Consider the following 13038-nt stretch of genomic DNA (forward strand, 5'->3'; position numbering starts at 1 on the left):
GTCACTATTAGCATTAGCACAGGAGAATCTAGCTTACCTCCCTGAACTGTTTATTGCCCAACTGACAGCACAAACACAAGGTCATACCTAAAGACAGACATCTGAGTCTTTGGGACAAAACTGTATCAAATGCATGTCAGTGTTTTAATCAGACCTGCTGAAGATCACTGAATGAAAAACTTCAATCATTCATAAAAATGAAAATATACAGCTATTGATGTCATAAATGTATAAATATCTGAACAAAAATAACTGGTCAGTTTCTTGAAAATAGGTCCCATCTTAGTTACTCAGCAGCAGCACAGGCCATCTCTGCCGTGTTTAATGGACTTGGACGGAGGGGCCATCAAAACTGTGAGCAGAGTACATCCCTCAGCAGGTAGCATCCTGAAATAGCAACCTTGATCCTAATGGTGCACAGCACAGCCCCTGGCTTCTGACGAATCCATCCTGAGAGCCCCCCCTGTCCCCGAGCAAGCAGTCCTCCTGAGGCACGCGCACACAAAGACAGAGACAGACACACACACACGCAGTGACAGACAGAAAGACACTCACACACACACATATTTCCATGCACCCGACAGCTCTGATTAACCCATTTCCTCTTGCTTTACTCTTCTCTGCAGACAGACGCCACAAAGGCAGGTTGCAGGTTGGCATCATGACTTCCCCAGGGGCGTCTCACTTTACAAAGTTTCACTTTTCTAGTGGTCAATTTAGTTGAAAGGGAAAATAAAAGTCAAACGTGAAATGAGAGCCCCTGGAGGTGTCTGCATGGAGAGAATGGTGTGTGTGTGAGAGAGAGATATATCTTTCTGTATACCTGCAGCACTGAGGAGACTGACATTGTTGAAAGAGGGCAACATACACAGGCGATAAAGTACAGGGACAGAAGTGACACTATAGTCTGCACTACCACTGATATGACAAAGACATCAGATGAGTAGGAGACTATTCTGTTTAAAATTGGGCATATTTCAAGATTCATGATCTGTCCAAGATGACACAAAACATTTTCTCAGCATAATCTCAGCTCAGTGTTACAACACAGAAAATAACTCATATTGATATGTAATTCATGTCACTCAGGTCTTTTATACATGTGCATGTTTATGTTTTCTTCTGTATACAGTTTTTTCATTAATTATTTTTTGTTTATATTACATTTATGTTATTGTTTTCCCTCTGTCATTTGTTTTTACCCTTTCTTTGTCCATACAAAGCTTTTTTTTATTAATCTAAAGAGATGCATTCCTTACTGTATACCATTTTATGTATATTTTTATAAATTAATGACGATATAATTGTTTCGGGTGTTTGTGGTTTGACTCCTTTTTGATCGACAATTGCAGCCTGTGGATTGAGTATAAAGATGCAGTTTTTTTATATTTTGAATTTAATGGTTAAAATGTTGCTTTTTAAATGAACTTAATGTTCACAGTATGTGTACAATGAGCTTACTGCTTTCTTTTGCACCACCTCTGCTAATATAAATACTGAACTGACTGACCTTTAATAGTGAGACATACCATGAGTCATCGTTCACAATCATAACACTAATGTCATCGACAACCTTGAGTGTGTTAAATCAAAACAGCAAAATATAGCTTAATAGTAACATATGATCTTAATATAGTGGCTAAAAAGCAGATGGTAAATATTAAATATAAGCATCAATGGAAGAGCAGAGCATACTTTAAGCTCTCTTCTAGAGCTACAATGAAAAGATTTTTCACCAACAGATTAACTAAAATATCAAATAAAAACCCTTTGACACAACCACACACTACAACCTGTTTTCTCTCTGTGCCCTCTCAACCTAAAAACTCCCACACCCAGGGCAAAGTAATTGTGTTGCCATGGAAACAGCGGAGAGGGCCTAAATTCTGAGCTGCTGGGAACCTATCTCATCTCGTTAGATGAAGCTGCTGCTGCTGCCTGCCACGTGGTACAAGATGAATGTTGAAATCATAAATTAACCCAATCTTCTCTTTTCATAATCCAGTGCATCTTATGCATGAGCCAACGACTGTATGTTCACAAACTGACACAACAGGGTTTCCGTCCCGGTGCACAAACCACAGCCAACTAAACAAAAATCTCAATAAAAAAACACAAAAAGCCAGCGCTGTTACAGAGTGTGGGGGATTACAGTGCCATTTAGCCTAAATCTAGACTACAAGGTGTAAATGCTTTTAAGTGCGATCAGTTGTTCAGATCAAAACATTTCAGCACTGAGACCTGTGCTAGAAATGGAGCTGGGACCAAAACAGGGATGGATGTGAAAGCAAAGCTAAAATTACATCAAAACACCAGAGCTACTGAAAGTCACTGAGGACACACTGTCAGTCACTGAGGCTGAAAATCACTACTAAATGTCTAATAGGAGAATTACATGTTACTGTGACTTAAAGCTGGCTCAAGCACCTTATAGTGAGCTGAACAGGTATCTCATGAGAAAGCAGCGCAGGGCTACAGTACGTGCAATGAAAATCAATCACTGACGATCAATGAAATTAATTCCACTGCTCCGTTAAGTAAACATCGCAGGGCAAGTACGGTGCTTAATGTTGTTTATTCAGTATTGACAGTTACCTACGTGGCGGTGAGCAAAAATTAGTATTAATATACTGTAAGCGAACACGTAAACAAAGAGCATGAAGGTGAGAACAATAGATCATCTTTAACCAGTTGTAGCACATTAAATTAATAATATAGGGCACGAATACTGCTACTTGTCTTCAATCAATCTTCCCATCTTTCTGCTCTCTTTTAATTTTCCATCGTTCCATCTCCCCTTGTTGTTCCTGTCCTTTCTTTTCTCATCCTATCTGCTCGTGCCCTCTAGTAATTCCTCCATGCCTCCACTCTGCCCTCCTCCATCCTGCTCTTCTTCTGTCCCCGTTTGAGAAACGCTGACCTGCCGACTCCCTAATGCGACCAATCAATATCACACGGAGGACAGCAGACCGCCGGACATACTAATATGAAGACACACTTCCTGCAATGTATGTGGCCAGGGCATCCCTTCAGCCAAGATCTCCCACACACACAGCATGCACGTACACACCCCATAAACCAAGAGTGATTGATTCATTTAATTTCATGCAAACTCTTCCATATGACCCTGTGTAAAATAGGGCCTTCTCACTTACAGGCTGCTGCTATGTATGTCATATGGCATTGCTTCATCTATCTATAGAACCAACATTGATCCTGGCTGTCCTTCCTGCCTGACATTACAGATGCATAGTGCCACGGGATGAGCTAACATGAGGGGCAGGGATCATTATGCAGAGGGCTCCGTGTCTTTAAACAGCTAATGAATCACTGCGATCAAAATCAAAGCCATGGGGAACCTGGCAGCTATAGCCTATACTGTAGATTTGCTGCTGGTTGATGGTGAATGCAATTCACAAGAGGCTTCATTGGCTGTCCCGGATAGCAGGCATGAACCCGCAGCCCGCAAAAATGATCATAAGCTGAAAAAGATTACAATATATGGCTTTTTGCATTCATTACTTTCACCATTATCATCATCATTATTATAGTAACAGTAGAAGTTGTCAGTGGTGGAAGAAATATTAATATCTTTTATTCAAGTAAAAGTAGCAATATCACAATGCAAAAACATCAACAGCAAATTGTACTTTAAGTATCAAAAGTACTCATTATACAGCAGAATGGCTGCTGTCAGTTTCACATAATTATATATTATTAGATAGTTCTTACTGATACATTAATGTAGCAGTGAAGCTAATTATAACTGCTTTACTGCATGTACTGTTGGGTAGTTTTATCTGTAACAATGCATCATATCTTCTAAACTGATCATACAGTATGTTTTGACTGTAAAATCTTAATCAGCAAAGTAACTATAGCTGTCAGATAAATGTAGTGGAGAAGAAATATAAAGTAGTATGAAATGGAAATACTCAAGTAAAGACCTTCATTACTGTACTTAAGCACGGTACTTGAGTAAATGAACTTAGTTACGTTGCATGATAGTAGTAGTAGTAGTAATAGTAGTACAGCAGCATCAGTAGTTGTAGTAGTAGTGGGTAAAATAATAAAATGTGTTAATGGTTGTTGATGGCACAACTAGAAATCTGACATGACATTTTTTTGTAGCAAAACTGTAACTGAAAGTAACAAGAAACTAAATTATACACAGTAATTAATCTCCCTAATATTAGTAAAGGTGGTAGCAGCGGGATTTCTCTATTTAGTATTATAAAATGGCTGCATTATATTATATTCTATATGCAAATATGCAACCCCCCAATCCCCTCACGCACACACATCCACCATCATACTGACAGCTCTTTTTTTCTTACTTTGATGAGTTTTTTGCTTATTCTGTTCAACCCTGGAACTGACGTGATTATTAAATCAATACTGAAAACCTGCATATCATATACAACATGCCTGTCTTTTGATTTGTGCATCACTGTCAGTAATAAATGTATTAGTGCTTCCCCTAAAGGCAGGTAAAGACTGTGGTCTCAGTCAGATGCTGTTGACTTCATGTGCAGTTTTCTCTTTATTGCATCATATATCTACAGAAGTTATATCCACAACCTCAGTGTGAGTGTGTGTGTGTGTGCGTGTGGGTGTGTGTTTGTTCATGTGTGTCTGTGTGTGTGTGTGTGTGTGTGTGTGCAGAAACATCCTGACTGCTTTAAAAGTTCAGCCTTACACACGACACACACAGGCAGACACAAGCATCAAATAGGGGAAACTAACATCTTCATCCAGCATCCACGATATCTGTTGAATTTCAAGATTTACTTTTTTTTATATATATATATATAGTATATGAAAGCCTTGTTATTCTCCAAAGTAGTTGGTGGCCACATTTGACTTACAAATTCAGCAGCTTTTGACTGATGTCTGGTGTTAATTTCCCACACTGATGATGTGTATGATGATCCTAGAAGCTTAGTGCTACTGTGGATTTAATAATTTGTTCAGAAATAACCACTGTTGCTATTGTAACACCGCATCCAGTCCCAGACACACACACACACATGCAAAGGTACAGGCACAGAACAGGCACGCATACATGTACATAACCACAGAGGTTGCAGACAGTGGCCTGTTTCAGGTAAGATAAACGACTTGTATGTGAATTGCAATTTTGTCCTGTTGTGCCTTGAGAACAAGAGATGAAGAGAATGAGTTATAAGGTGTCTGCAGAGCCTCCTGTCTATCCAGGGAAAATATATTCATCTAATCGGAACATCCTGCACCCTGCTGTCAAACCATTCTCTCATCTCTCATACGACCCATCCATGTCATAACCTCCAGTCCTCCCTCACATTTATCACTCTGTTTTGTAATCTCTCTCTTCCACTCTCTCTGTCAGTCAGAGTGTTTGCCATCTCTGGTCTGCACCCATCAGCCCAGCAGAGAACTGAGAGGTCTGCCTCACCACAGAGTACATGATGAAATATGTTCGGTGTCCACGGGCAATGTTTGCTGGATGATAACACTTCACCCAAAAGGTCTAGAAGCTGGGTGTGGAAATAGGTGCAATAAATGCTACTCAGATCAAGTCGTTTTTATGAATTTATTTTTCAAAGTGTCATGAACAGAAATCATTTAAATAGAAACCGCTATTAAATTAAAGGCAATTATTTGCTCCAAAATGCCGATGTTGAGCTCTACCTTTGGTGCTGACTACTTGCCACTATGCTTGGATTTTTCTCCAATGTGCATCACCACTAATTCACTTTCAGTGGACATTTACCAGTCGAAACCTCAGTGCCAGTTTAATAGTATAGAATTTACCAAGGTCGATTCTTCTGGTGTAAAGAGGCTTTTTATTCTGAATTCAACAATTAGCAGGACATCTAGCAGGTGTACATGCACACATGCCTGCCTAAGTACATGTGTTGGGAATAACATGTAACATGTGTTTTATATGCAGACATGGCAGACTTATATTTATACAGGGGCTTTCTCTTGTGCACATCAATGCATATATAAATATGCCTGCATGTATACAGTATATGTGTGTGTGAGGACATGTGTAGATTAGAAACATTCTGAAGTTGTGGTTACAGCATGACGCAATACAGTCCTTAAACATGCTTACGTGGTATATTCAACTATTATATATATTTTAATATATACATCCACCTGTGTATATACTAATGTCAAAACTCAATAAAGAAATAATTGCAAAAAACAAGAACCAAAGAAGAATGCATTCAGATAAAGACACTAAAGTTACCTCAGTTTCAAAGCAAACTGAGGTATCTTCCATTTACACTGTACAGTACTAATATGGGAAGTATTCCAAATTAGCATCCAAGATGCGTGATCTGCTTATATGACCTGACTGAGCTGGGCCTGGCAATTCTGGCACTGAGTCAGATTCCGACTTTTAGTGTGTGATCACAGTGATGCCTGAAGAGTGAAAAATAGAAACTGGGCTCACCAGGATAACAACAGCATGCAGCTGCTTGTTGAAATCCTTTAAAGGACCTATGTTAAACAGGTGTGGTTTTATATGATGGACGGGTTAGCTAATCGCCTCAAATCGCATTTCATTGGATAAATGCATGTATCTGCCATCGAGTTCAAGATGAGTGACCAAAAATATTTTTACGCTTTACGGGAAGAGATGAGAGATTTTGATATAAAAATACTCAAAAATGATTTTTGACACATATTAGCATATTTAGCATGTAACAGCAGTTAAATGAATAATTAAAACAGGGACAGGGATTAGAAATGTATTTTTCATTTCACTGTGTTTTATAGTTGCTTGATCTTAACAAAACCTAAAACAAATAGGTGGAAGATCTGAAAATGCGCATTTGAATTGTTTTTGTAACAGTAAAACAGTCTTTGTAAGGTACTGACAAATAACCTATTCGGTCTCTCTCATTAAGGTATGAGAAATAGAGAAATAGAGATTTTACTTTTGAAAATGAACAGTATTCACTTTTGGTCCTCATCTCCATAAGTTTATAAATCCTATGTGACCAGGTCTGTGACACCCTTTCAAACCGCATAGGATTAATTCAGAAAATACATGGTGGTCAAACTAAAAATAAGGCTTTTTTTTCAGAAAAACATCATTAACTAACCCTAACCTTCACTTGAACACCTTTTTGTGTATTCTTGTTGTTTATTTGGACAGACTAAGTGGAAAATTAAGGCCACAGTGCAGCAAGATCTATTGGGAATCAAACCAGAGCTCAGCGATCAGACACAGAGCTGTGCTACATGGATCTCACCAAAACAGTGTGTACTTTCAGCTCAAGCACTCAAGAATATCAGGTCACACTTCACAGCAACACACATGCACACTCACACATGCACACACATACCCAATGACATTGTTGTAAGGAATCAATCCTTTCCTCCAGTACACATTGGCAGCTACTTTGCATTAGGAGACAAATAGAGGAGCCATCGGTCTGTATTGAATAAATAATAGCTAAAATCCCAGGTGAGTTCACCCAGTTTAACCACAGACTCAGATTCTCCTCTCCACGGCCTTCACACACTTGCCTTGTTGTTTTTTATATCACACAAAAATAGCAGCAAGTGAAAGAAAGAAAACACTGCATTATGAAGTAGATAATTTCTTCCATCTATTATTCATGCTTTAGACTTACACTCATGGACATCTTGTGATGGTCCACAGCAGAGAAACAGAATCGAAGCTAATGTATTTGTGTAACATGCTCCGAGCATCCGATACTGTTACATGGAGAGAGAGCTCAGTGAGATGAAATGGATACTGAGGCCTTTTTTTAGTCTGCATCTTCGTTATTCTTGATAGAAAAGAGGAGTCATAATGGAGAATCAATGCTTGAGAGTGAAAACTTTGAAGTCAGCTGAATATTGTATAGGATAAAACATGTTGTACATGTATTGAGATTCATCGACAGCATTACGAGTACTGTTGCTATATCATGTTGTAGAGAGAGAGAGAGAGAGAAAGATTGTAAGAAGGGAGGTTTACTTCAGAAGGAATTCACAGGTTCTCTTGAGGCTGTGTTTGAAGACAATCATTGCTGATGGATGGTCTTTAAAACTGTGAAGCATCACTATGATTCTGACTCTTTCTCCGACTCTGGCTTGTCTACGCTGATGCCTGAAATACTGAAATAATAGTGTGTGATTCGTTTGCTGACAGATTAGTAAAAGTAAGGCTTGTTCCAGAGGAGATAACAAATACAGAGGCAATAGGATACATTTCCATGATTATTAAAGTTCGAAATGACAATCAAATTTTTTTACCTATTGCCAAACAATTAATTGCATTTATATTGAAATTGCAAATTAAAAGACTGCAACTGTGATTTTATTAGTTACATACTCAACAGTGTCTTGAGAAGTTGTAGGAGGTGAATGTTTTAGTTGGTGACTGTTTATTTCACCAGGTATAATGATAATTGTTGTCAAATTTTTCATAGCAGACATTTTGCCTACTCATAGTAGGAAAAGCACACTCCATCACTTACAGAAAAAACGCTGGTTGAGAAAATATGTGTTCAGTTTCTTTAATATTACAGTATATAGACCACAACTACAGACCTGGAATTTATTTTATAGAAAATAATTACAATTGAAATCCCAATATTGGTAATAAAAATGACAATTAGATATTTTCCTCACATCGTTCAGCCCTATTTTTACCCCAGTAACAGGGCTGCTCAACGCATCGCCCACTCAATCCAAAGTGCACCATTACTGCAACAAGTTTTTGTTGACATAACAGAAAAGTCACATCTAACTTTCATTCACCATCTGCCTCTACAGCTCCAGCACAACCCACCTCTTACTCTCTTACTTCACTTACGTCTGCAAAGGTAAGAAAAAGAACTCTGATTTAGGCCAGACGGATCACTGCCAAGTATTATGCAGCAGAGCACTCAAGGTTGTTTTAAAAAATCTATGAGATATTTTCGCCTCCGTCTCAAAATTAGAAACTGACAGGAAATTTCATGCCAGCAGTCAATCAAACTGACAAACTCGGTCAAACAGATGTGTGTGTATATATGTGTGTGTTCATTCAGGTTGGCGAAGCTGTGCTGTGTCATCTCTGAGCACGTCCCTGACTGTCACCTCCACCCTGCGACTTCTTCTGTCCACCTTCAACCCTCCTTGACATCAGTAATGGATTCACTTGCATGAACTGTGAATGCTGCCTCTCTTAAACATAAAAACTTAAACACAGGCCCACCAGGAAGCTCCCAATTAAATACTGAACACCCAATGCGCACACACACACAAATACACACTGCAGACTGTCAACATGGAGAGGAAGGACGGGGGCAGATGAGGAAACATCACACTGTGAACATTTATTAAAGGAGACATCTACAGAGGGTCAAGACATAAAGACTAGTAGGGGGGAGAGAGAGATATTCCATAGTGCTGTGCAGGAGGGAGATTTATCTGTGTCTGTGTATCCACTGTGGTCTCATGCCACAAAAAAACAGCCTTACCAAGCATGCATTAGTAGCAGGTTGGCATGCTTTTACATCATAAACCGTTGGTTGCTTTCCCAAAAGCCACATCACTCATAAACACACACACACACACACACACACACACACACACAAAGGTATGCACACAAGCACAAGTAAGCATGAGCTGACCGGTGGAGAGAGTGGGCCAAGCGCAGTTCTCAGCTCAATGGACAATCCCACAGTTAGTAAGGGTTTTTAGGTCCAAGCAGCTTACCCAGTCATTTATCAGATTAATACTTTTCATGAGAATAAATCAGTCATAGAGAGAGACATACGGACTGCGTTAAACTGTGCTCATCTGAAAATCAAAGAAATATTGCATAACCACCGGTCATGCTGTGTGTATGTGGGTGTGTTTATGTGTACGCATGTGAGCATGCATATTAGCGCTGTAGCTTGTGCAAATGTTAAATCTGAATGAAACCATTAGGAGAAAAAAATGTGTTTGGACTTTTTGGACATTTAGTCTCCCTTGAAATCACAGTAACTGTAATTTAGTAAATGTAATCACAGCTTAAATTTAACGCAGGACTATAAAACATTATTGCTAAAATATTATTAACTGCCTCAATGCTGTTTACAGCACTGAGGTAGTTAAATTCCTGATTGTTATTATTTTAAATGAGTGGGTCCATTGAATCAAAAATTGTGTTCCTTCAACATAAATCTGTTTATATCATGAGACAGCGCACAAACTAGAAAGAAAAATTACAGTTTTTGATAATTGAATAATCGCTTAGTAATTATTTCAGCACAAATGCCAAACATGTGCTGGTTCCAGCTTCTCAAAATTCGAGGATTTGCTGCTTTTCTTTGTCATACATGATAGTAAACTGAATCTCTTTGGGTTTTGGACTGTTGGTTAAATAAAACAAGACATTTAAAGAAGTCACCTTGGAGTGTGGGACTTTTTTTCCACTATTTATGGACATTTTATAGGCATTTAATCAATTGATTGTGAAAATAACCAGCAGATGAATCAATAATGAAATTAACCGTTATTTGCAGCCTTAGTATCTTGCACTCAGTTGTCCTCCTATGTGTGTACATGTTAAGTTGGGGTGATTAAGAGAGCCTTACACTGGAGTCGAGCAGATCGATGCTGTCCAGGCTCTTGCTGCGGTGAATGCGGCCTTTGATGCGACGTAGAGAAGGTTTACCCTGGCTCATGGGCAACGAGAGGGTGGAGGTGGCAGGCATTGCCATAGCACCAGCGCCACCTGTAGCACCTGTAGGCCCATCTGAACACCCGGGAGCACCTGAGGGGGATGTATCTCCATCTTGCGGGGTCACCCTGCAACAGAAAACAAAGAGAAACAAAGATGATATTAGAAGTGATGCAGGCAAAATAATATATGATTTTCAGTGATGGCAACATTGAATATCTTAGATTTCTTCTTTTTCTTTAATTTTCCGCCACACTTTCCCTGTCTGAACTCATACACATGCACTCTTTTAAAAGCCTGGTTATTCATTTCCATGGTCAAGAAACCAGATTTCTTCACAGCAATGTAGCTGTGTTACTAGATTTCTCTTAACCCTTTACCCAATCCCTTACTGAAGTCATGTTACTGCAGAAAGTCAACAACAATCAGGACACTTAAAGCTACACTAGTCAAAAGAGTCATTTCCAGCAGCAGGTGGCAGCTGTTTTCAGCAAAAAGCTCTAAAAAGCCACTGTACGCTACCTGCCCAGCTCCAAACGGCAGACAGACACAGTTAATGACTAACTGGTGAACATAGTGGAGCATTTCGCTGCTAAAGAGCCAGATAGTTCCCTCAGGAGTTGGTGGAGACCAACACTGAGTTAAAAGGCCACGTGGTCAGAAACTGACTTCAGATGAATGCTAATGTTGCTCTGTGTCTGCTGGACGTGTTAATAGGTGACTGTTTCCGAACACATTTCCCAAAATGATTTTATGATGTGATATTATGTCTAGGTTGTGTTTACAGCTTGTTTTTTGTCCCCAAAGTGACCAAAAAAAATCAATTAATGCAGATTTAAGTGCATGTAAATGTATTGTGTGTCACTTGAATGCACCTGTTACATTTCATTTTAAGCTTTATTCTGTATGGTGAGTAATGAATGCAGAGTTTACACTGTTGACAGTTTCAGTTTCACAGTAATGAATTACTGCTTACAGCTTTAATTGACAGTACAAACATATCTGAGACTTCTGGGTATGTCTTAAACTCTTGAATGTTTCTGATGTTGTATAGCTTGTGGGCTCAATAAATTGACATAAAATTAAATACCACACGATTCACAATGACCATGTTCTCTCCGAAGAGCAATCCACACTGAACGCAGTGCTAGCAGGCACTGCTGCACGTCTGATGGAAAACATAAAGATGCCTGGAGGATCAAAGTGACATAACTTTCCTCTTGCTGTCTTTACTTTTTAAAGGACATCATCTCCTGTTGGCTTAAGTGGCATTCAAGCAAGTGTGAATAACTGGGCTGAATGTCAGCGGGTAGCCTGCAGATAGAGACGAGGTAGGGAGCATCCATTTGTCTTCTATTATTAAGCCACAATGAAGCTGTTTTGCCTTAAAAAGCTAATACAAAACAAAAACAATACATACATGTGGTTTAAAGACCATTAGGGCTAGCAGACAAAAACTGCATAATCATCTTCTGTGACAGACTCAATGTAGCCAGCTACAGCTGAAACGATTATGATCGCCAGAAAATCAATCAGCAACTATTTTGATAATCGATTAACCTTTCTGGGTCTCTTTTCTAGCAAGAATTCCAAACATTGGTGTCAACTTCTTAAATGTGTATTTTATGCTTTTCTCTCTTTGACATTATTATAAATCTAATCTTTTGGTTTTTGAGTTTGGGTTGGACGTGGGTGCTGGGAAGTTGTGACATTTTAAAGAGAAAATGATTCATCAGTCAATCGAGAAAATAATCTGCAGATTAATCGTTAATGAAACAAATAATTTGTTGCAGCCCTATAACCAGCTCAGCTTTGCAATGCATTCATACTTCATAGCATGAAGCCTTTGAAAGAGAAGATGGACTATTTTTTGTACTTGAGATATATCATGATGACAAGTCATCAGTCAGTTCAAAAGCTTGTACAAAAGTATTAGACAGTGTTAGAGTTGACAACACATGACAGTCTTCAGGAAAAAAGATAAACCTACTGACAACCTGTCAGTCATGTGGTTCTAAGCAAGGCTCTTCAAAAGCAATAGCGTAATGATGTAAAGTGCTGAGTGCTTCAGTGACATTGCTGCAATACAATAATGCTGACTACCTGTAGGTGATCAGTATTGTCACAGCATGTATGGGAAGCACTTTCCACCTGCCTTTAGAAACTTTAGAAGTAGAATTGCTGTTACTCTTCTTAAATACTAATCACACAGAACTAAGGTTGTTTTTACTATTAAAGAACTGTGAAAGCACAAATGCATAAATACATATATATATAAATACTTTCAAAGGCTACTCTAAGCAACAGCAACACTTGAATATGGTTGCTTTGAAAAAGTCAATTTGGCATCCTAACAGTAACCACTTCAATGTGAA

At 38.8% G+C, this 13038-nt stretch overlaps 1 protein-coding gene across 10 annotated transcripts in view; it reads right to left on the reverse strand.

The window, feature by feature from the left end:
* The window catches only part of tjp1a (tight junction protein 1a), a 101968-nt gene that overhangs the window by 74908 nt on the left and 14022 nt on the right, over positions 1-13038 (reverse strand). For all 10 annotated transcript variants that reach the window (XM_044201318.1, XM_044201372.1, XM_044201346.1 and 7 more), the window contains exon 2: positions 10578-10791. In XM_044201318.1, the coding sequence (XP_044057253.1) occupies positions 10578-10791 (214 nt within the window). The remainder of the gene's footprint in view (positions 1-10577; positions 10792-13038) is intronic.

This window comes from Siniperca chuatsi, linkage group LG1 (assembly GCF_020085105.1).
Source record: "Siniperca chuatsi isolate FFG_IHB_CAS linkage group LG1, ASM2008510v1, whole genome shotgun sequence".
Taxonomy (NCBI): domain Eukaryota; kingdom Metazoa; phylum Chordata; class Actinopteri; order Centrarchiformes; family Sinipercidae; genus Siniperca; species Siniperca chuatsi.